General features: G+C 40.3%; 1 protein-coding gene across 2 annotated transcripts in view; it reads left to right on the top strand.

The window, feature by feature from the left end:
- Positions 1 to 2283: 2283 nt before the first annotated feature.
- The window catches only part of LOC133546666 (zinc finger protein 316-like), a 62678-nt gene continuing 42242 nt past the window's right edge, over positions 2284 to 22719 (top strand). The window contains exons 1-3 of one of the 2 annotated variants that reach the window (XM_061892449.1): positions 2284 to 2702; positions 3444 to 3710; positions 13560 to 15070. In XM_061892449.1, coding sequence (XP_061748433.1) covers positions 2600 to 2702; positions 3444 to 3710; positions 13560 to 14695 — 1506 coding nt within the window. In that variant the 5' untranslated portion in view covers positions 2284 to 2599 and the 3' untranslated portion in view covers positions 14696 to 15070. Of the gene's footprint in view, positions 2703 to 3443; positions 3711 to 13559; positions 15071 to 22719 lie in introns of those variants that run through there. The other variant, XM_061892450.1, reaches the window with a different exon arrangement.

Raw genomic sequence — 22719 nt, 5'->3', positions numbered from 1 at the left:
TGTCTTCTAAGTACCAGTGTAAGAAACACAAGTGTGCTGGTGAGAACAGCAGCAGCAAATGAAACTGCAGGATTTGAAATAAACTGTCCAGACTTTCATTTGGACTTTCTAACAACATCAGCACATATAACATGTGTGACATCATTGTTGTGTGTGTACAATAATGTTATTATGAATCTAACATTTATAGATTAGACATTTCAGATTAGTGCTTTTATTTCAGTCAAGTACATGAGTTAATATACACATTTGTGACTTTAAAATGAAAAGATTTTTGACTGAAAAGGTGAGAATAAACAGTATATAAAATATGTTAGTTACAGTAAACATTTTAAGTGTAGATATCCGTAATTTACTTTTATACTTATTCATAATATTGTTTCATATGTTTTATGTAATAATGAAGAGTTGCATTTTTTTTTTCAAATTGTAGATGATTGCATAGATGAACTCCTTTATATGATGTACATATTTGTTTTACATGTGTTCATACCTTTGCTTTTGAGTACTCATAAATCCCTCTTAGTTCATATTTACTGGTTTACAAAAACATCTTCTGGACCACTTCTGGAAGCATATTATTATTTACTTTATACATCATTTGAACAATTGTTTTTATACAAGATCATTTACTTTTAAAATGTGTGACTTTGTGAATTATTTGTTGGGTCTCTATAATCCATTTTATTAATTATCTTTTTTACTCTCTTGCGTAATATGATGATTGTTTTGTGATTGTTTTATATGTATGTCCCCAGACTTTTATGCAATGAACAATGTATGCTTCAACTAAAGTTGGGTACAATAATTATAGTTAATATTCATAAGTATTTATTTTATTCTATTTTGTATTGCACTCCATTTTTTTATGTTTTCTTTATATGACTTACATGTAGTGTCCAGCTTACTTCATCATCTATATGAACTCCTAAAAATGTGATGACCTTTATTCCTTTAATTTCAATATTATCCATCATTGTTTGTGTTTTACATTTTTACAATCTCCAAATATGATATATTTAGTTTTATTGAAGTTTAGTGACAGTTTATTGACGTGCAGCCATCTATTTTATGGTCAAGTTCTCTCTGGATAAAATAAGACGAGAGTTAAATCAAGCTGTAATGAAGGTGAAGAATGGAAGATTATTATATACATAATTATATATAGTTACACTCAGTAGTGACAATTAAAGACACTTTCATCCTGTTCATTTGAGCAAAAAAAGAGAGTTAAGTGTAATATTGTAAACAGTAGAAGAATATTAATATCAGCAGTCAATATTCCAGCATTGTGAAGCTGAGCTATGGTAAAAAATATATTCAGCTTTAAATGCTTTTTGAGAGTGATGTAATTATCAGAATCAGAAATACTTTAATAATCCCTGAGTGGAAATACACATTTTCATTAACATGTGAATATTAAATGTAATAATGTATGATATTAATAAAATAGTAAAATGTTACTTTTGGGGATGTGTAACATCCTGAATGTTTTCATGCTGGAATAGTTTTAATTAGTAGAGAGTGAAACAAATGAGGAAGTAATGATAATGATGGTTTGTTTTTAGTCTGTTTATGAATAATTAAAGATAATTAAAATAGCAAAATGGAGCTTACATCCTCAGTGAGCTGAACTCCAGCAGTAAAGATGAGAGAAATAATGTGGAAAGGTCAGAAGTCAAAATGTTTCTTCAGGTAATACATGGAGCCTCTGCTGCCAACTATTTAGTAAAAAAAAACTATATATATATATATGTATATATATATATATATATATATATATATATATATATATATATATATATGTATGTGTATATATATATATGTATATATATATATATATAGAGAGAGAGAGGTAGATATATAGATATATATAGATTGATGGATATAATATAAATAACGACAAAGGAAATTTTAAAAGAACATGAAAACCTCCCACATTCTAAAATACATTATAAAAACGATTACCATCAAAAACAAAAATAATATCATGAGTGTAATATTAATTTTGTTTCTTGTTTTTCTTTCCTTATGCTACTTTTGTTTCAAAACATTTTTAAATATTTGAATATTTTCACGGAAATAAGTATTATGTGTTTTGTTTTTTGGGGGAAAAATTTGAAATGGACGAGTTTACTTTTATTTTCACAAGAAGTAAATAGTATATAATAAAATAGTTTTACCGGGGGTGGAAAGCTGGTTGTACTTATTCCTCTCGCGAGATTTGGAAAAGAGCTGGTTACTTGTTTCTCTCGCGAGATCTGACAACACTGCGCGCGAACCAAACACGGCGAGGACAAAGCAAGATGGCGTCTGACGGTGAAGACGTTATTGCAGTCGTCACAGTTCAGTGTTCTTAATCTGTGCCTCCATGTACACATATATGTCCTTTATTAGACTCTAGTAAATAGAGTAAACATCGTTAATAACTGTTTGCATCCGGTTATATTAGTCTGAGCGCACTTTGATGCTTCTCGAGCTAGCTTAGCCTGCTAGTTAGCTTAGCTTGTTAGCTGCTAACAAAGAGAGGCGGAAGTGATCAAAACACATCGCTAAGTAGAGATCAAGTGTGAGTGTAAAGTGTTGTGATTGTGTGAAAATGTGCCAAAGAACCACAGCAGAGTACGAGGAGGAACTTTGTCCAACAAAAGAGGAGAAGGAGCGACAACATGAAAAACATCAAGTTGTGTTACACAGAACAGGTTTGTTTACTTCTTACTCTCACATCTTTACTAACTTTATATTTATTAATAACACTGTTCTTCAATAAGATGTCTGTAGGAAGATGAATTGTCATGTGAGGATGATGCACTGATTGTTTTACATTGTTCATAAGAAGGAGACATTGTCAGACACACAATATTTATGAGAGGTTGATGTTTGTAACAATGTGTATCAACATGTTTACACAAAACTCACACAGTCACCGGGGGAATATTCCAGAGAGCAGGTTAAGTGCAAAGTCCTGAGTATGGAAAGCTCAAGAGTTTTACCTCCAAAAATAAGAGAGGTAAGACAAAGTCAGAGTCAGTTACCATGGTTACTGATGCTGTAAACCTAGCCTGCTAGCTGGCAGGTTTGACAAGTTATATATGTGTGTCAAAGCTATACTGACCTGCTATTTCCTTCATGTCGGTGTTCGTTGATGCAGCCATTAATGTTGCATTGATTATTGAAAAAACAGCCTGCTCTAAAGATGACGTCTTGATCTCATACCATCTCAAACCAATTGACCGTTCATTATTAAGTGAAGTGTCTTATAGTCGCTTAAGTTCGTCTTTTACCAAGCAACACTATGTTTTATCCAGTTACTCAATTAATCGGAAACATTTCCCGTAGAACACTTGATTAATAACATTTTCAATAGCTAGAGCCCATTATTTCATGTACGATTTAATACTTAGCATGTAGGAGCTAAAATGTGTTTTGTTTGTGTCCTGTAGACATCCATCAGCCGATTGAACACCAAGAAGAATGTCTCCCTCATCTGCAGGGGGACAGTTTCACTGTAAAGTATCCACAGCCCTCACATTTTAAAGGGAACAAGGAGGATCCACAGCCCTTTTATTTTAAAGAGGAAGAGGGGGGAGAGTGTCCTGTAGGGCAGGAGGAGGCTGATGTCAGCAAGTTTCCACTGACTGTTGTCTCTGTGAAGACTGAAGAGCATGAAGACAAACCACCTGAGTCCTCACAGCTTCATCACAGTCCAAGTAAGCACAACATCCACATATCATCTAATACAATGTTTGTGACACATGTTCATCCGGGGGACACATTTATCACTAAAGATGAAAATAAACTTGCTTTTTAACACCAACATTTAAAAATGAATGCCCATCAATCATCAACAATGTAATTGCTGGGGTGTAACCATGTGACCTAGAGGCCGTCCTCCTTACCTCACATGGTCAAATGAAGGCAAACATTCAATATGGCTACTGTTTATTTACCTTAGCAGCACATATGTCAGCATATTTCAAAGGTTTAGTGGTGAAGATTAGGGATGTATTTGTGTATACGTGTATTTGTATTTAACCGTTTCGGTACGGGGGTTTCGGTTTGGTTCGGATGTGTACCGAACGAGTTTCCACACGAACATATTAACCTAAAGCCTTAACAAGCTGCTCCGCTTCGTTATGCCTGTCCCTGTCAGTACTCTACACAGCACCCAGCATTGTCCCACCCACAAAACCATCTGATTGGTTACAGACAGAGCAGTAACAGCCAATCAGCAGTTCATATTCAGAGCAGTAACAGCCAATCAGCAGTGTGTATTCAGAGCGCAAGGAGTCAGTGGTCCACCGTCGTCACAAGCAGGTAGGTGTTTAGCAGGTAAGCATCAGGCAGCGGACTCTCCCCAAATTATAATAAACACCTCCCAGTCAACTACAAACCATGTTTCCATATGAGTTGGGAAATCCTGTTAGATGTAAATATAAACGGAATACAATGATTTGCAAATCATTTTCAACCCATATTCAGTTGAATATGCTACAAAGACAACATATTTGATGTTCAAACTGATAAACTTTTTTTTCCCGCAAATAATCATTAACTTTAGAATTTGATGCCAGCAACACGTGACAAAGAAGTTGGGAAAGGTGGCAATACCTACTGATAAAGTTGAGGAATGCTCATCAAACACTTATATGGAACATCCCACAGGTGTGCAGGCTAATTGGGAACAGGTGGGTGCCATGATTGGGTATAAAAGCAGATTCCATGAAATGCTAAGTAATTCACAAACAAGGATGAGGGTCACCACTTTGTATGCAAATTGTCGAACAGTTTTAGAACAACATTTCTCAACAAGCTATTGCAAGTAATTTAGGGATTTTACCATCTGCGGTCCGTAAAATCATCAAAAGTTCAGAGAATCTGGAGAAATCACTGCACGTAAGCGATGATATTACAGACCTTTGAGCCCTCAGGCAGTACCGCATCAAAAACCGACATCAGTGTGTAAATGATATCACCACATGGGCTCAGGAACACTTCATAAAACCACTGTCAGTAACTATAGTTGGTCGCTACATCTGTAAGTGCAAGTTAAAACTCTACTATGCAAAGCCAAACCCATTTATCAACAATATCCAGAAACGCCGCCGGCTTGGCTGGGCCCGAGCTCACCTAAGATGGACTGATGCAAAGTGGAAAGGTGTTCTGTGGTCTGGAAACAGACGACGTGGTGTCCTCCAGAACAAAGAGGAAAATAACCATCCGGATTGTTGTAGGCGCAAAGTTCAAAAGGCAGCATCTGTGATGGTATGGGGGTGTATTAGTGCCCAAGACATGGGTAACTTACACATGTGTGAAGGTATGGGGGTGTATTAGTGCCCAAGGCATGGGTAACTTACACATCTGTGAAGGCACCATTAATGCTGAAAGGTCCATACAGGTTTTGGAGCACCATATGTTGCCATCCAAGCAACGTTATCAGGGACGCCCCCTGCTTATTTCAGCAAGACAAGTGTTACAACAGCGTGGCTTCGTTGTAAAAGAGTGCGGGTACTTTCCTGGCCCGCCTGCAGTCCATACCTGTCTCCCATTGAAAATGTGTGACACATTATGAAGCATAAAATACAACAGCGGAGACCCCGGACTGTTGAAGGACTGAAGCTCGACATAAAACAAGAATGGGAAAGAATTCCACTTTCAAAGCTTCAACAATTAGTTTCCTCAGTTCCCAAACGTTTATTGAGTGTTGTTAAAAGAAAAGGTGATGTAACACAGTGGTGAACATGCCCTTTCCCAACTACTTTGGCATGTGTTGCAGCCACGAAATTTTAAGTTAATTATTATTTGCAAAAAAAATAAAGTTTATGACTTTGAACATCAAATATGTTGTCTTTGTAGTGCATTCAATTGAATATGGGTTGAAAAGGATTTGCAAATCATTTTATTCCGTTTATGTTTACATCTAACACAATTTCCCAACTCATATGGAAACGGGGTTTGTACTGTTTTGAAGCAGGAAAAAAGGACATTATGTTAAATGAAGAGTTTCTCTCTTTGATAGTTGATATAATAATGAGTTTTTTAGGTATTTCCAAGATGGCGCCAGTATGTGCTTCGTTCTGCCCTCTCTTGCTGTCAGCTCTGTTTGTTTTTGTGTTGTTTGCGTCTATTTTCGTCTCTGTCAGCTCACGGCTTGTGTATGACCGCCAAACACTGTTGGATCTTTGCCCGTGTCCCACTGATATTATCAACTTCGACGTTGTTTTATGGATAACCTGCAGATGCATTTGCAACGATAAAGTCAACAAAATCACAAAGGTGGGTTTTGTTGATGTTGACTTATGTGCTAATCAGACATATTTGGTTGCGGCGTGACTGCCAGCTAATCGATGCTAACATGCTATGCTAATCGACGCTAACATGCTATTTACCGGCGGTGCTAAAGCAGACATGGCACAGAGATGTATGGATAACCTGCAGATGCATTTGCAACGATAAAGTCAACGAAATCACAAAGGTGGGTTTTGTTGATGTTGACTTATGTGCTAATCAGACATATTTGGTTGCGGCGTGACTGCCAGCTAATCGATGCTAACATGCTACGCTAATCGACGCTAACATGCTATTTACCGGCGGTGCTAAAGCAGACATGGCACAGAGATGTATGGATAACCTGCAGATGCATTTGCAACGATAAAGTCAACAAATTCACAAAGGTGAGTTTTGTTGATGTTGACTGCCAGCCAATCGATGCTAACATGCTACGCTAATCGATGCTAACATGCTATTTACCGGCGGTGCTGAAGCAGACATGGCACAGAGATGTATGGATAACCTGCAGATGCATTTGCAGCTATATTACGTTTCCTTCCACCCACATTTAATGCGAAAAAAACACATACCAATCGAAGGATTTAAGTTGCTCCATTGTCACGAGATGCAAAAGTCCTGATCGTTTGGTCCGCACATTTTACCGGCGATGCTAACGCAGCTATTCGGCCATGCTATGGCTATGAATAGTGTCAACAGCTATTCGCTCATAAGTGTCAGTTTCTTCTTCAATACTTTCATACTCCAACCATCCGTTTCAATACATGCGTAATGTGTTGTATCGCTTAAGCCGCTGAAATCCGAGTCTGAATCCGAGCTAATGTCGCTATATCTTGCTGTGCTATTCGCCATTGTTTGTTTACATTGGCAGCACTGTGTGACGTTACAGGGAAATGGATAGTCGCATTGCAAACAGCGAAAATCAAGCACTTTAAAGCTTTTTTTAGGGATATTCCGGGACCGGTAAAATTTTGAAAAAAACTTCAAAAAATACAACAAGCCACTGGGAACTGATTTTTATTGTTTTTAACCCTTTCGAAATTGTGATAATGTTCTCCTTTAAAAAAAAAAAAAAAAAAAAATGCACGGTCAAAACAAAGTTTAGGATATTTTAAATGAGCTAGCTAACCTACAGTCTTTCTGAATGAAATAGTCTGACATTCTCCATCAATTTTAATTCTATTAACTTTTTATGAACTTTACAATAAATTCCTCACAGAGCGGTTTTCAACTAAAATATAAATATCAAATCTATGAACTAGAATATAAATATTATAAATTATGAATACATTTTCACAGGGGTACACTTTCATCAAGAGAGCTTTATTTTTGAAAACCTCATGAAAACACATTTACACAAAAGTGTATGATGCTACAGAAAACCTCATGAAAACACATTTACACACACAAGTGTATGATCCTGCAGGAAACCTCATGAAAACACATTTACACATACTGTAAGTGTATGATGCTGCAGGAAACCTCATGAAAACACATTTACACACACAAGTGTATGATGCTGCAGGTATTTAACATGTTACCGTGCTCCCACTGATGAGCTAACCTGGTGCAGAAAAGCAAATAAACAATAAGAATCAACCTGCAAAACCCAGTCCAGATTAGCAGCAGGTACAGTATAAAATCAGAGACAGTTGTTGTTTAGGAAAATGAGCATATCCGCCTTCTCAGGCAGAATGTGTGAGCGTTCTGGACGGATAGTGTCTCCTGTCCAAGACGGGACACACATTTATTTGTACTCCATGAACTCGGAGGTGCTTCATCATGTTCGACGTGCACCCTCCTAAGCACCAAACAGTCCTGTCGCACGTGTTACATTTCGCTGATATTTCATTTTTTTTTAGTAAAATAAAGCCACACTTTCGACCGTCGACGCCCGCTATCATAGGCTCGGCTATGCTAACACTTCCGGCGGTGGGCTCTTCTTCGTTGGTGTTCAGCGGCCTCTTCTTCCGGGTCGGCGGACTTATTATTTTTTTCCGGTCGGCGGACTGGGTATCGAAACTAGGAATCTAAATTTAAACTTTAGAACGATTCCAGGAGAACCGGAAAGTTGTCCCGGTTCCAATCGATACTCGATACCCAACCCTAATTGTTACTATAACAATCTACAAGATTAATATAGGTTGCCTCTCTCTCTTCCCCTCCATCTTTCGGTATTCCTTTATTTTATTTTTTTTAAATTTTTTATTATTTTGTTAATCTTTTTAGTTATTTTGTATACGTATTGTTGCATTTGAACAACTGTATTGTTGATAATAGAGGTAAACTATTAGTATTGTTCATGATCAATACTGCTTTTTCTATTGGTATTTGTATTGCTCCAGTTTTAGTGTAAAAATGCTCATTGTCCTTTCTATATTATTATTTATTTCACTAACTGTTTTTTTGCTATCACTTTTACGATCATATTTGTACATACCGTATGTGCTGGTGTTGTTTTATTGTTGTTGTTTTTGTTGTTATTGTTGTGTTGCTGCTGTTGTTTTTATCTCTCTGTCTAATCCCCCTCTTATCCCCACAATTTCCCCCTCTGTCTTCCTTTTTTTCTCTTTCTATCCCCTCAAGTCAAGTCAGCTTTATTTGTCAATTTCTTTACATGTAAAGACATACAAAGGAATCAAAATTTAGTTTTGCACTCTCCCATGCGTACATAAAAAAAGAAAATACAACAGTAAAGTGCAACGTAAATATGTCTACCTACTGAAATTACAATATATTTAGTTCCTGTTGTTTTTAAATAGGATATGGCTGTAAACAATGAGTGTTTCATCAGTAATGCAAATACTTATGATATAGCGGCAGATGTGTGCAATTTCGCATAGTCATTTTTTCCGTGGGTCATGGGGTTTAGAGTTCAGGTTGTTCCGGGGAGGGGGATTTCAAAATCCTGACAGCCTGTTGGATCGGGCTGAGAATTGAAGGGGGGGGGGGTTCAGCAGCCTAACAGCCTGGTGGTGAAAGCGAAGGCTCTTGTAGCTTCGTCCAGAGGGGAGGAGGCTGAACAGGTTGTGTGCAGGGTGGCTTGCGTCACTCACAATTGTGAGTGCTTTGCGGGTGAGGCGGGTGGTGTATAAGTCCTGAAGAGATGGGAGTGGTGCATCAATGATTTTCCCAGCTGTTTTCACGATGCGCTGCAGGTCTCTTCTGTTGTGTTGAGTGTAGCTCCCGCCCCACACAGTGATGCAACTAGAAAGGATGCTTTCAATGGTGCCTTTGTAAAAAGTGGTCAGGATGGGTGGTGGAGCACTTGCCCGCTTTAGTTTTCGCAGGAAGTAGAGGCGCTGTTGGGCCTTCTTCACCAGTGATGCGGTGTTGGTAGTCCATGACAGGTCCTCACTGATGTGCACCCCCAGGAATTTGGTGCTCCTTACTCTCTCCACTGCAGCACCACCGATGGTCAGTGGCAGGTGTTGAGTGTGGCCTCTCTGGAAATTGACAACAATCTATTTGTCTTGCTGACATTCAGCAAGAGATTGTTGTCCCTGCACCACGTGGTCAGGAGGTCCACTTCTTCCCTGTAGTGAGTCTCGTCGCCCTTGGTGACGAGACCCACCAGAGTTGTTTCGTCCGCAAACTTAACGAGGTGGTTGGAGCTGTAGGTTGGTGTGCAGTCATGTGTCAGTAGAGTGAAGAGCAGAGGACTGAGCACACAGCCTTGTGGGGCCCCTGTGCTCAGGGTGATGGAGCTTGAGGTGTTGTTACCAACACGTACTGCTTGTGGCCTCTGACTAAGGAAGTCGAGCAGCCAATTGCAGAGTGAGATGCTGAGGCCCAGTTTGCCAAGTTTGTAGGTGAGTTGTTGTGGTATTATGGTGTTGAATGCTAAACTGAAATCTATGAACAGCATTCTCACATGAGTGTTTCTGATCCAGGTGGGTGAGGGCTGGGTGGAGGGCAGACCATATTGCATCCTCTATTGATCGTCTGGCTCGGTATGCAAATTGGAAGGGGTCCAAGGTGGGGGGGAAGATGGATTTGATATGTGACATGACCAACCGTTCGAAGCTTTATATGATGATGGATGTCAGTGCCACAGGACGGTAGTCGTTAAAACTTCACGGGGATGATGTCTTTGGCACAGGTATGATAGTGGCGGATTTGAAGCATGTGGGGACAATGGCTTGCTTCAGAGAGGTGTTAAAGATGTCTGTAAAGACGTCCTTCAGCTCCTCTGCACAATCCTTCAGCACACTACCGGAGATGTTGTCTGGCCCTGCTGCCTTCCGGATCTTGATGGTAGAGAGTGTTCTCTTTACGCTGGCAGCAGACAGGCACAGGGACTGTTCGTGTAGAGGGGGTGTGGTTTTCTGTGAGCGAGTGTTGTTTTGTGCATCGAAACGTGCAAAGAAGCGGTTCAGGTTGTTGAGCAGAGAGGTGTCGCTGTCGCAGCTCTGTGAGACGGGCTTGTAGTCCGTGATGGCCTGAATGCCCTGCCATAGGGTCTGTGCATCTCTGCTGTCCTTGAAGTGGGAGGTTATCTTCTTTGTGTGGTCCTGTTTTGCTTTTCTGATGCCTCAGGACAGGTTGGCTCGCGCTGTTCTCAAGACAGATCCATCTCCATCTCTGAAGGCCTTGTCTCTGGCTCTCAGCAGCCTGTGGACCTCCCCTGGCAACCATGGCATCTGGTTGGCCCGAATGATAATGTTTTTTGTGTGGGTCACATCATCCATGCACTTGGTAATGTAGGAGGTCAAAATGTCTGCGTACTCCTCAATGTCTGTGTTGTTATTGTGGGTGGCTGCTTGTTTAATAATTTCCCAGTCTGTTGTGTCGAAGCAATCTTGAAGAGCAGAGGAGGCCCCCTCTGGCCACACTCTTATCTGCTTCGGAACCGGTTTGGTGGCTTTCACTCTTTGTCTGTATGCTAGCGTTAGCGTAATTGATATGTGGTCAGAGAGGCCGATGTGGAGGAGGGGAGTGGCTTTGTAATCTCCTTTGTGTGAAGTGTAAACCATGTCCAAAGTGTTATCCCCCCTGGTTGGGAAGTGAACATGCTGATGACATTTTGGCAAAACAGTCTTGAGATGAGCATGATTAAAATCTCCGGCAAGAATGGTGAAACCATCTGGATGTGCTGTTTGTTGTTCACTGATGGCTTGGTACAGTTCATGAAGTGCAGCGTTTCTATCACTGTTGTTGCTAGTGGGAGGGATGTAAACAGCAACTAGTAGGATTTGCTGTCATCTCCCTGGGCAGATAGAAAGGACGGCACTTCACGATTATAAACTCCGCCAGTGGTGAGCAGTGTTTGTATACCACCGTGGCGTCCCGGCACCACACATCACGGATGTAAACACAGATCCCTCCGTTTACGAGCGCCCTGTCCGCTCGGTAGCATGCTAGCGGCTCCAGTTGTACAGCTGAGTCGGTAATGTTGCCATTAAGCCATTTTTCAGTGAAAACAAACACACATCAGTTACTCACTTTCCGATTTGTTGTCCTCAGCAGTCGTATGTGATCCATTTTATTGTCCAGTGATCGTACGTTTGCCAAAAGGATAGATGGTATAGATGGGCGAGTTGGACTAGCCACTAGCCTCGCTCGGATGCCTCCACGCTTGCCTCTCTTCCTCGTCCTTGCACACCGCTTCCGATGCCTCCTTCTTCGGGGAGGGTTAGCAGGCGGTGTGGTAGCACTCCCGCGGAGTAGTCCAAGCTCTCTTAGCATCTTTGTGTCGCGTTCTAAAACATTGCAGGTCTTGATTATTCGGATATTTGACAAAGCCTGCGGACTGTACTTGTATTCCAATGTAGGCTGACGGGAAAATCATTTTGACAAAAACTCTAACGAACAAAATACCGCACGGTCGGGAGAGCGAGAGGTCGCTGCGTCTACACGCGCCGCCATCTTAGATAATTTGGCTGCACCAAATGATAATATAAATACATTTATTGAAGTCAAATTCAAATAAGGCAACAAGAGAAATATGCTACACTTCTCTTTTGTAAAGTAAATCTGAACAGCCGATATGGACACCTACATCAACTATATGATTTGCCTGAGAAGCTGGACAGGACAAAAAAAAAAAAAGGAAGGAAGCACAGTATTGCATTTAATTTTTATACAGATGACTGCCAGATCTACTTTCCCATGGCACAAAATAACACGGTCCAACGTCTCATTGACTGCCTGCACGGCATTAAAGTCTGGCTTTCAGTTAACTTCCTGAACCTAAATGAAAACAAAACAGAACTTTTGTTGTTTAGTCCAAGTCGCTCTCCTTCCCCTCGGCACTTAGGACTACTTTATGTAGGCATTTATCTCGACTCGTCTTGACTACTGCAACGCCCTGAACGTAGGCATTAGCCAGGCCTCCCTCGCCTGCCTGCAGCTCGTGCAGAACTCTGCTGCTCGCCTGCTAACACAGACCCACAGGCGTGAGCACATCACCCCCATACTAGCGTCCCTTCACTGGCTCCCTGGGCTCTACCGAATCAACTATACTACTATATCTACTATTTGTTTTCAAATGTCTAGGGGCGGTTTAGCTCGGTTGGTAGAGTGGCCGTGCCAGCAACTTGAGAGTTGCAGGTTCGATTCCCGCTTGTGCCATCCTAGTCACTGCCGTTGTGTCCTTGGGCAAGACACTTTACCCACCTGCTTCCAGTGCCACCCACACTGGTTTGAATGTAACTTAGATATTGGGTTTCACTATGTAAAGCGCTTTGAGTCACTAGAGAAAAAGCGCTATATAAATATAATTCACTTCACTAAACAACTTCGCTCCAACATATATCTCCGACCTCCTTCAGCCTTGCTGCCACTCCCCCCCCGCCCCCAATCCCTAAGATCGGGGGGGCAGTAACGTCAGCTGCTGTTGACGGTCCCTGACACAAGGCTGAAGCTTAGAGGTGACAGAGCTTTTGCCGCTGCTACTCGCAAGCTCTGGAACAACTTACCTTTGAGTGTTAGACAAGCCTCCTTTCTTCCTGTATTTAAATCACTCTTAAAAACACACTTTTATTCCATGGCCTTTAACATTCTGTGATCTCCATCCTGCTATGGCATCCCATTATGCACCTGCTGTGAACCTGTTTCTATGTTTTATTTATGTATTTATTTGTTATTGTGCTTTGTTTGTGTTGTGTTGTGTTGTGTTTGCTAGTTTCCCTTGTGTTATCTTTTAACCTGCCTATTGTACAGCACTTTGTGGTAAATATTAAATATGCTTTATAAGTAAAGTCGATTTGATTTGATTTGAGCAAAGCTGGAATTTTCTAAAGAATGTTTGTTTTTCTCCTGTCCCGCAGACGTTGAAGAAGAACCTCTACCCCATGAGCAGGAGGAGGAACCACAGTCACCCCACATACACAAGGAAGAAGAGGTACCACATTACCAACACATTAAAGAGGGAAGAGAGGAGGCACATCCCCCCCACATTAAAGAGGAAGGCGAGACGCCACAGACCCATAATGTTAAACTGACCCTTCACATTAAAGGGCAAGCGGAGGACCCACTGAACTTACACAGCAAAAATGCAGAAGAGGGCCCACTGACCTCTCACATTAAAAAGGAAGAGGAGGACCTATTGACCCCCTGCTTTAAAGAGGAAGAGGAGGTCCAAGAGCCGCCGCACATTAGAGAGGAAGAGGAGGAAGAGGGCATCAGTCAGCCTAAATGGTTGGAGGAGTTCCCAGTGACTGGTGTCCCTGTGAAGAGTGAAGATGATGAGGTGAAAGGTGAAAGTGAGGAGAGGGGAGGGGGGGAGCCTCCAAGCAGCAGCTCAACACAACACATGACAACAGAAGCTGATGGAGACCACTGTGGAGGATCACAAGCAGACAAGCTCTTAGCTCCACTATCAGATAGTGAGGACACAACGTCACACTCTCCTGACACTGATGATGAAGACTCTAAAGATGATAAGACATGTCACACTGACAACACTCACTTCACATCTTCTCTCTGTGAGAAAACATTTCGTTACCGTTCTTATCTGAAAAGACACATGAGAACACACACTGGAGAAAAACCTTTTTCTTGTTCAATCTGTGGTAAAGGTTTTACACAAAGTCAAAATGTGAAAGTACACATGAGAACACACACTGGTGAAAAACCTTTTTCTTGCTCAGAATGTGGTAAAGGTTTTGTTCTCAGTAAACATTTGAAAGTACACATGAGAACACACACTGGTGAAAAACATTTTATCTGTTCAATCTGTGGTAAAGGTTTTGCACAAAATCAACATATGAAAAGACATATGAGAACACACACTGGTGAAAAACCTTTTTCCTGTTCAACCTGTGGTAAAAGTTTTACAAGAAGTACAGATGTGAAAGGACACACTAGAACACACACTGTTGAAAAATCACTTTCCTGTTCAATCTGCGACAGAAGTTTTGGTCAACGATCAGCACTTGTAGCACACATGAGAAGACACCCATGAGAGAAAGTGTTGAGTTGCAGTGTGTGTGGTGAAAGATTGTCTTCTAAGTACCAGTGTAAGAAACACAAGTGTGCTGGTGAGAACAGCAGCAGCAAATGAAACTGCAGGATTTGAAATAAACTGTCCAGACTTTCATTTTGACTTTCTAACAACATCAGCACATATAACATGTGTGACATTGTTGTTTGTCTAACAATCTGTTTAATATGCTTCTACATGTACAGATTAGATATATTTGTATTAATGCTTTTTTCAGTCAAGTACATGCATTAATCTGCAACTTTGTGTTCTTTTTTTAAACATTGGACAGAACAATTTGACTGAAAAGTTGAAAGTAAACAGTACAGGGCATATTTGACATACATTAAAAAATGTAAGTGTATATATATATATATATATATATATATATATATATATATATATGTATATATATATATATATATATATATATATATATATATATATATATATATATATATATATTCATCATACAGTATTAGACTTATGCATAATAGTGTTTTTAAAGGTGTTTGAATTATTGAAGTGTGACATATTTTTTATTTGTAATTGTTAATAATCCCATAGATTATCACCTTTATATGATATACATATGTACTGGTTCACATCTGAAACATCTTCTGGACCACTTCAGGAAGCATATTATTATTTACTTTATACATCATTTGAACAGTTGTTTTTTTAATACAATTTTAAAATGTGTAACTTTATGAATTATTTGTTGGGTCTCTATAGTCAATTTTATTAATTGTCTTTCTTACACTCTGTAACTGTTGCTACTAGTAATTATTGTAATTTGTTTTATTTCTCTAAAAACAGAATAAGTTAAGTTCATAAAAGGGGATTTAAATAAAAATGTATAAAAGTTCATAAGAAGGCTTTATTTAAGTTACTATGGTTAAAAATGTCATTGCATGCCTTTTTGTTGGGTTTGTGGGCATGTGTTTGTTTTGAAGTGTCTCGATTGGTCTGTGAAGGGATATAAGGAAGCTACTTCCGGGTATGAGGAACATCTGTTTGATGCAATGAGAAGGAAGAAAGAGAGCGACTGATGGTAACAAGGACTAAAAAGTGTCACAAGGACTTTCAGCGTTTGGGCTATGGCAGCCAGAAGATCACCATTTCCTCCTAAAAGAAGCATGCAGGCCAACGAGGTATTTGTCATTTGTGTTTGTGTTTTACTTCGGTAAAATGTTTGAGCCACATGCTGTGCATGTTATTTTTACATTTGTAACGTGCTTTATTTTATTAACAGTTTTCACGGTGAATTGAAGGGAAAGGAAGCCTTCAATAAATCAGTCAAAGAAAGCCATTGTGTCAGTGCTATGTGGAGGGAGTTACAGTGAAAACTCGCACTGTTCAAGACGCAGTGGACAACGCTGAGACTGTCGGCAACATTAAAGAACCTGGGCAGCGCAGCTGTGACGTCATCAGCACGGAGCAGAGGAGACACACGCACACACACACACACACACAAAAGGAAGACACAGGCAATCACAGCGTTTTCAGTAGGCTGTTAAGAAGCCAATAAGGAACACTGGACACTAAAAGAGTGATTAAGAAGAGACTGAAATGTATGAAGATAATGTGGAGTGTGTGGTAAACGTCTGGACTTATCTGATCATTTAATTTAAGTTAAAAGAACCTTGTCATGCAAGAGACATTTAAAAGGGCGTTTTGCTAAATAAGTGAAAGTAGGCTGTTGGCCATTTAACTTAATATTGAAGCTTTTCCATGTTCTTTAATATTTTCCAATTGCCTTTACATGCATATATTTAAGTTTTGAAGTGATATAAACTGCATATATTTTGAGTGTTTTGCAAAGTGATATTCAAAGATTTAATTTAAACATTTCTATTTGTTTAAGCTCTAAGGAATTCACATTTAAGGTATCTACAATTATTGATATGTGAATAGGACGAATTCATCCAAGGGTGATTTAAAAAAAATCTATTGCTAATATTTTCTGTTGATACATATTGGACAATTTAAAAACCTTTAAAAGTGTGTTTAATTTTATTGATTAAAAAATGTCAAAGTCAGGTGAGCCTACAGAACAGGTAAGGGACAGTGACAGGGACAGGGAAGATGTCCTCCTGACACCTGTACAGGCTTATGAGAGTGGTGCTGAAGAGGAAAAGCAGCAAGAGGAAAATCAAGAGCTGAGGAGAGGTACAAGACTAAGAACTCTAACAGAAAAGGGTAAAGGAATGCTAATGATGAAAATCAACACACTTCAGTTCAAGTTCAACGCCAGTTATGGAAGATGGAGAGCTCAAGCTAAAGCTGTTAACACGCCATTATCATCAAAATAACTTTTGGATGAATCATTGGTTAATTCCAATATTGGTGAAATCCAACGTCTTTCTGCAGATGTCACTAGTGCTTATGAAGAGCTACGCCAAGTTTCAACCCAAGAACAGGAAACGCGACGAAAAGTTGACACATGTACACAGACATCTGCTTTCATTCTCTCTGTATAGCTACAAGCCGTCTGGATAGAAATATTCCAGAAGAGGAGCCAGAATGGCCAGAAGCTGGTTCTATATTTAACTCAACTTGTAAAAGCTCTGTCATGTCTATTTTGAAAGGCTACACAGTGCAAGAAAGCACCAAATCTTTTGTGGGTCGCCAAGAAGCTGCTGCAAGCCAAGCTGTTCTAAAAGTGCTACAAGAGCAAGAAAGAAAACAATTGGAATTAAATATTCTTGAAGAAGAAGCTAGAAAGAAGATAGCTGAACAAGAAGCAGCAGCCCGAAAGTGTCGCTTACAGCAAGAAGAAGATGAAGTGAGGCGAAGAATACAGAGAGAAGAAGAGGAAGCTGAAATAAAAGCTCAATTAGAAGAAGAACATATAGCTCTACAAAGAACTCTAGAGGAAAAACAGAGAAAGATAAAGAAATTGGAGACAGTGAAAAGTCTTAATGCAGCAAATGCGAGAATGCTGATATATGACCAAGGGAGTGTCAAAGAAGAGCAGAGTGACAAGTTAGGAGATGATTTTGAAGAAGATGACCAAGTATCTGCATCCTCAAGTCATCTGTCTACACATAGGTCTTCCATATCAAAAGTTAAGAAAACCTCCAATGACAGTACGGCAGAGCTCGTTAAGATGCTAGCAGGTGCTTTAAGTGTCAACAGAATCCCAAATCCCAAACCTCCAACATTCAGTGTGGATCCATTGAAGTATAGTGACTGGAAACTATCTTTTCAAGTTTTGATAGACCAGAAGAACATACAAGAGAATGAGAAGATATACTACCTACGAAGATACATAGGTGGTCAAGCCAAGAAAGCCCCTGATGGTTACTTCCTGCTCGGAACTGAATCTGCCTATACTGCTGCATGGGAGATTCTGGAGGAGCGATACGGAAACCCATTTACAATTGCAAAAGCATACAGAGACAAGCTCCAAGCGTGGCCTAAGATTGGTTCTAAGAATAGTCTTGAGCTCCGAGAGTTCACAGATTTTCTTCGCAGTTGTGAGGCTGCCATGGTTAACATCAAGGCATTGGAGATCCTGAATGACTGTAATGAAAACAGGAAGATCCTTTCTAAGATACCAGATTGGCTGATCGCACCTTGGAATTGAAAGGTTATGGAAATGGAACAAAGGAAAAAACAATTCCCCTCTTTCAGTCATTTTGTCAGATTTCTAACATGGGAAGCTAAAGTCGCCTGCAACCCTATCACTTCAGTGCAGTCACTAAAATCAAGTGATACCGACAAGTCAAGGTCCCAAAGACTACAAAGCTTTGGAGCAAAGACGTTGAACACAAGTTCTAATGAAAAGACACTGACAAGTTTCAATGAAAAGACTACAACCTCCAAGGAAAAGAATGTCATGACATGCATTTTCTGTGAAAGGAACAATCATACATTACATAAATGCAGGAAGTTCATAGAGAAAGATGTGGCGGACAGAGTCAAGTTCATCCAAGCTGAATGTTTATGCTTTGGTTGTCTTCAGTTTGGACACCGCTCAAACAACTGCAGCAATAGGAGTGTTTGCGACACATGCGAAAAGAAACATCCAACTTGTCTGCATGAGGAGCGAACCAAAGATGAACAAAAGCCACCGCAAGCCAAGCCAAGTACAATTCAAGAACATCCTAATGAAATATTACCTCAAGCACCCCAAAACAAAGAAAGAACCAAAGACGCTACTTCATGTACAGTAATACTTCAAAAAGCTAACATACAAACGGCTGCAATAATCCCAGTCTGGCTTTCATCCACAACTCAACCAACCCAAGAGGTCCCTTGTGTATGCTCTGTTGGATTCTCAAAGCGATACAACTTTCATTCTGAGTGAAGTAGCAGATGCGTTGGAAGTGGACAAAGAGCAAGTCAAGCTTAAGCTTTCTACAATGACTGCAAGACTTACAGTAGTGAGCTCCCAAAAAGTAACCAACCTGCAAGTAAGAGGCTTTTATTCAGGTGAGAAGATTGCCTTACCACCAGTCTACACACGTGAGTTCATTCCGGCGAACAGAACTCATATACCTACAGGTGAAACCGCAAAAGCATGGTCCCATCTAGAGCATCTCCAAGATGAGATACCACCTCTGCAAGACTGCGGAGTAGGTTTGCTCATCGGGTACAATTGCTCACATCTGGCAAAGAAAACCAGCCCTACGCCCAGCGTACAGACCTTGGATGGAGTATTATTGGTAACCAGAATCCCTACGTAGACTACAACGATGCCATCAGAGTCAGCCATCGCATTGTAGTGAGACAAGTGACACCAAGTCTGAAGCCTTATGTCAACCTCACGGGACCAAAGTTTCTCTGGCAAACACAACTACCCAAAAGAGAGTGCACGGTGGGAGAAATCAAGGAAGATGATCCTGAACTCCGCAAAGCTGTCGTGTGTAACACCAATGCAGAAGAAGATAGATCATTGCTGAATCGCCTGGAGAAATTCTCTGATTGGTCAAGAGTGGTAAGAGCAATTGTCGGATTGAAACGATGTGGAAAAGAACACAAAGGTGTGAAACAAAGAACTAATGAAAGTACAAGTCTGGAAGAAAGAAAAGAAGCAGAACTTGCTATCATCAAGCTAGTTCAAGCAGAAGTATTCTCAGATGAGATAAAGAGCTTGGAACTTAAGAAAGCAGTTTTCAAGACTAAAGACAGTAAACTGTGCAAGTTAAATCCATTCTTGGATGAAGAAGGCATCTTAAGAGTGGGAGGCCGCTTGAGTCAAGCTGCATTGCATCCACACGTAAAGCATCCGGCATTACTCCCAAAGAGCAGCCATATCATAGCCTTGCTTATTAAGCACTTCCAAGAGAAGGTGCATCGTCAAGGACGATGAACGAACTGCGAGCCAATGGATGGTGGGTCCTAGGATGCAGCAGTGCCGTCTCGTCACACATTTTCAAATGTGTCAAGTGTCGAAAGTACAGAAGGAGTACTGAAGAACAGATAATGGGTGACTTACCTGAAGATAGAACAGAGACTACTCCACCTTTCACTTACACCGGCATAGACTGCTTTGGTCCGATCTATGTTAAAGATGGAAGGAAGGACATGAAAAGATCTGGTCTCATACTTACGTGTCTATGCTCAAGAGCCATACACATTGAAGTCGTTGATGATATGACAACTGATGCGTTTATCAACGCTTTAAGAACATTCATTGCCATAAGACGAAATGTTCTTCAGCTAAGATGCGACCAAGGCAACAATTTTGTTGGTGCAAGGAAAGAGTTTGCTGAACTCAGGACAGGAATGAATCCAGAAAGAGTGAAGGCTCTCGGATGCGAGTTTCTTATGAACCCGCCAGCGGCGAGTCACATGGGCGGCATATGTGAGAGGCAAATTAGAACAATAAGAAGTGTTCTTACGGCTGTTCTTGACCAGTCGGCGCAAAGGCTCGACAGTACCTCACTACGAACAGTTCTGTATGAGGTTATGGCCATCATTAACAGTAGACCACTTACTGCTGAACACTTAAAGGGGAACATTATCAGCAGACCTATGTAAGCGTCAATATATACGGTGCAAAAAAAAAACATTCATTTTTTTAACCGATTTCCGAACTCTAAATGGGTGAATTTTGGCGAATTAAACGCCTTTCTGTTTATCGCGCTGGAGGCGATGACGTCAGAATGTGACGTCGCCGAGGTAACACACCCACCATTTTCATTTTCAACACATTACAAACACCGGGTCTCAGCTCTGTTATTTTCCGTTTTTTTGACTATTTTTTGGAACCTCGTGGGTGTGTTGTCGGAGGGTGTAACAACACTAACAGGGAGGGATTCAAGTTGCACCACTGGCCCGAAGATGCCAAAGTGTCTGCCGCCAGACCCCCATTGAATGTGCCAGAGTGTCTCCACATTTTACCGGCGATGACAGACATGGCACAGAGATGTATGGATAACCTGCAGATGCATTTGCAACCATAAAGTCAACGAAATCACAAAGGTGAGTTTTGTTGATGTTGACTGCCAGCTAATCGATGTTAACATGCTACGCTAATCGATGCTAACATGCTATTTACCGGCGGTGCTAAAGCAGACATGGCACAGAGATGTATGGATAACCTGTAGATGCATTTGCAACTATATTACGTTTCCTTCCACCCACATTTAATGCGAAAAAAACACTTACCAATCGACGGATTTAAGTTGCTCCAGTGTCAAAAGATGCGAAAGTCCTGATCGTTTGGTCCGCACATTTTACCGGTGATGCTAACGCAGCTATTTGGCCATGCTATGGCTATGAATAGCGTCAATAGCTATTCGCTCAATAGCTTCAGTTTCTTCTTCAATACTTTCATACTCCAACCATCTGTTTCAATACATGCGTAATCTGTTGAATCGCTTAAGTCGCTGAAATCCGAGTTTAAATCCGAGCTAATGTCGCTATATCTTGCTGTGGTATTCCCATTGTTTGTTTACATTGGCAGCACTGTATGACGTCACAGGGAAATGGCCAGTGTCTTTGCAGAGAGTGAAAATAAGGCACTTTAAAGCTTTATTTTGGGATATTCCGAGACCGGTAAAATTTTGAAAAAAATTTCAAAAAATACAACAAGCCACTGGGAACTGATTTTTATTGTTTTTAACCCTTTTGAAATTGTGATGATGTTCCCCTTTAAATGACCCATCCGGACCAGAACCTTTAACCCCAAACCATATACTCACGATGAAGTCAACAATTATACTGCCCCCACCTGGAGAATTCGTAAGAGAAGATCTGTACCTTAAGAAGAGGTGGCGTCGAGTTCAGTATTTGGCCAATAAGTTTTGGACCCGTTGGAAAAGGGAATGTCTTCTGAATCTACAATCAAGGCAAAAGTGGCACAAGAACAGAAGGAATTTGAAGGTCCACGACATCGTCCTTCTGAAAGACGACCTGGCACCACGCAACAAATGGAAGCTGGCCAGAATCACCGATGTCTACCCAGGGTCAGATGGTAGGGTGAGGAAACTAAAACTGATGATAAAAAGGGAAAGCCTACAACTAAAACCGGGTTTCCTGACAGACCTGTACAGAAGGTGGTTATTCTGCTTGAAGCAGAGTGAGTTTAAGTTTCATGTTTTTGCTTGAGTGCAATTTCATTGTAAATGTATAAGAACAGAAGAAGTTTATTTTGTAGTTCAAAATGTTTAAAAGAAATCCCACATTAAGGTTTGTGTGATTTGGTGGGAGTGTAACTGTTGCGACTAATTATTATAATTTGTTTTATTTTTCTGAAAACAGAATAAGTTAATTTCATAAAAGGGAATTTAAACCAAAATGTATAAAAGTTCATAAGAAGGCTTCATTTATGTTACTATGGTTAAAAATGTCATTTCATGCCTTTTTCCTAAGTTTGTGGGCATACTTTTATTTTGAAGTGTCTCGTTTGGTTCTGTCAACGGATATAAGGAAGCTACTTCGGGTATGAGTGAACATTTGTTTGATGCAATGAGAAGGGAGAAAAAGAGCGACTGAACATAACAAGGACTTTCAGCGTTTGGGCTATAAGAGCCAGAAGATCACAATTTCCT

Source organism: Nerophis ophidion, unplaced genomic scaffold, assembly GCF_033978795.1.
Source record: "Nerophis ophidion isolate RoL-2023_Sa unplaced genomic scaffold, RoL_Noph_v1.0 HiC_scaffold_36, whole genome shotgun sequence".
Lineage (NCBI taxonomy): Eukaryota > Metazoa > Chordata > Actinopteri > Syngnathiformes > Syngnathidae > Nerophis > Nerophis ophidion.
Note: the sequence above shows the minus strand (reverse complement) of the source record. Positions and strands in the feature narration are given on the sequence as shown.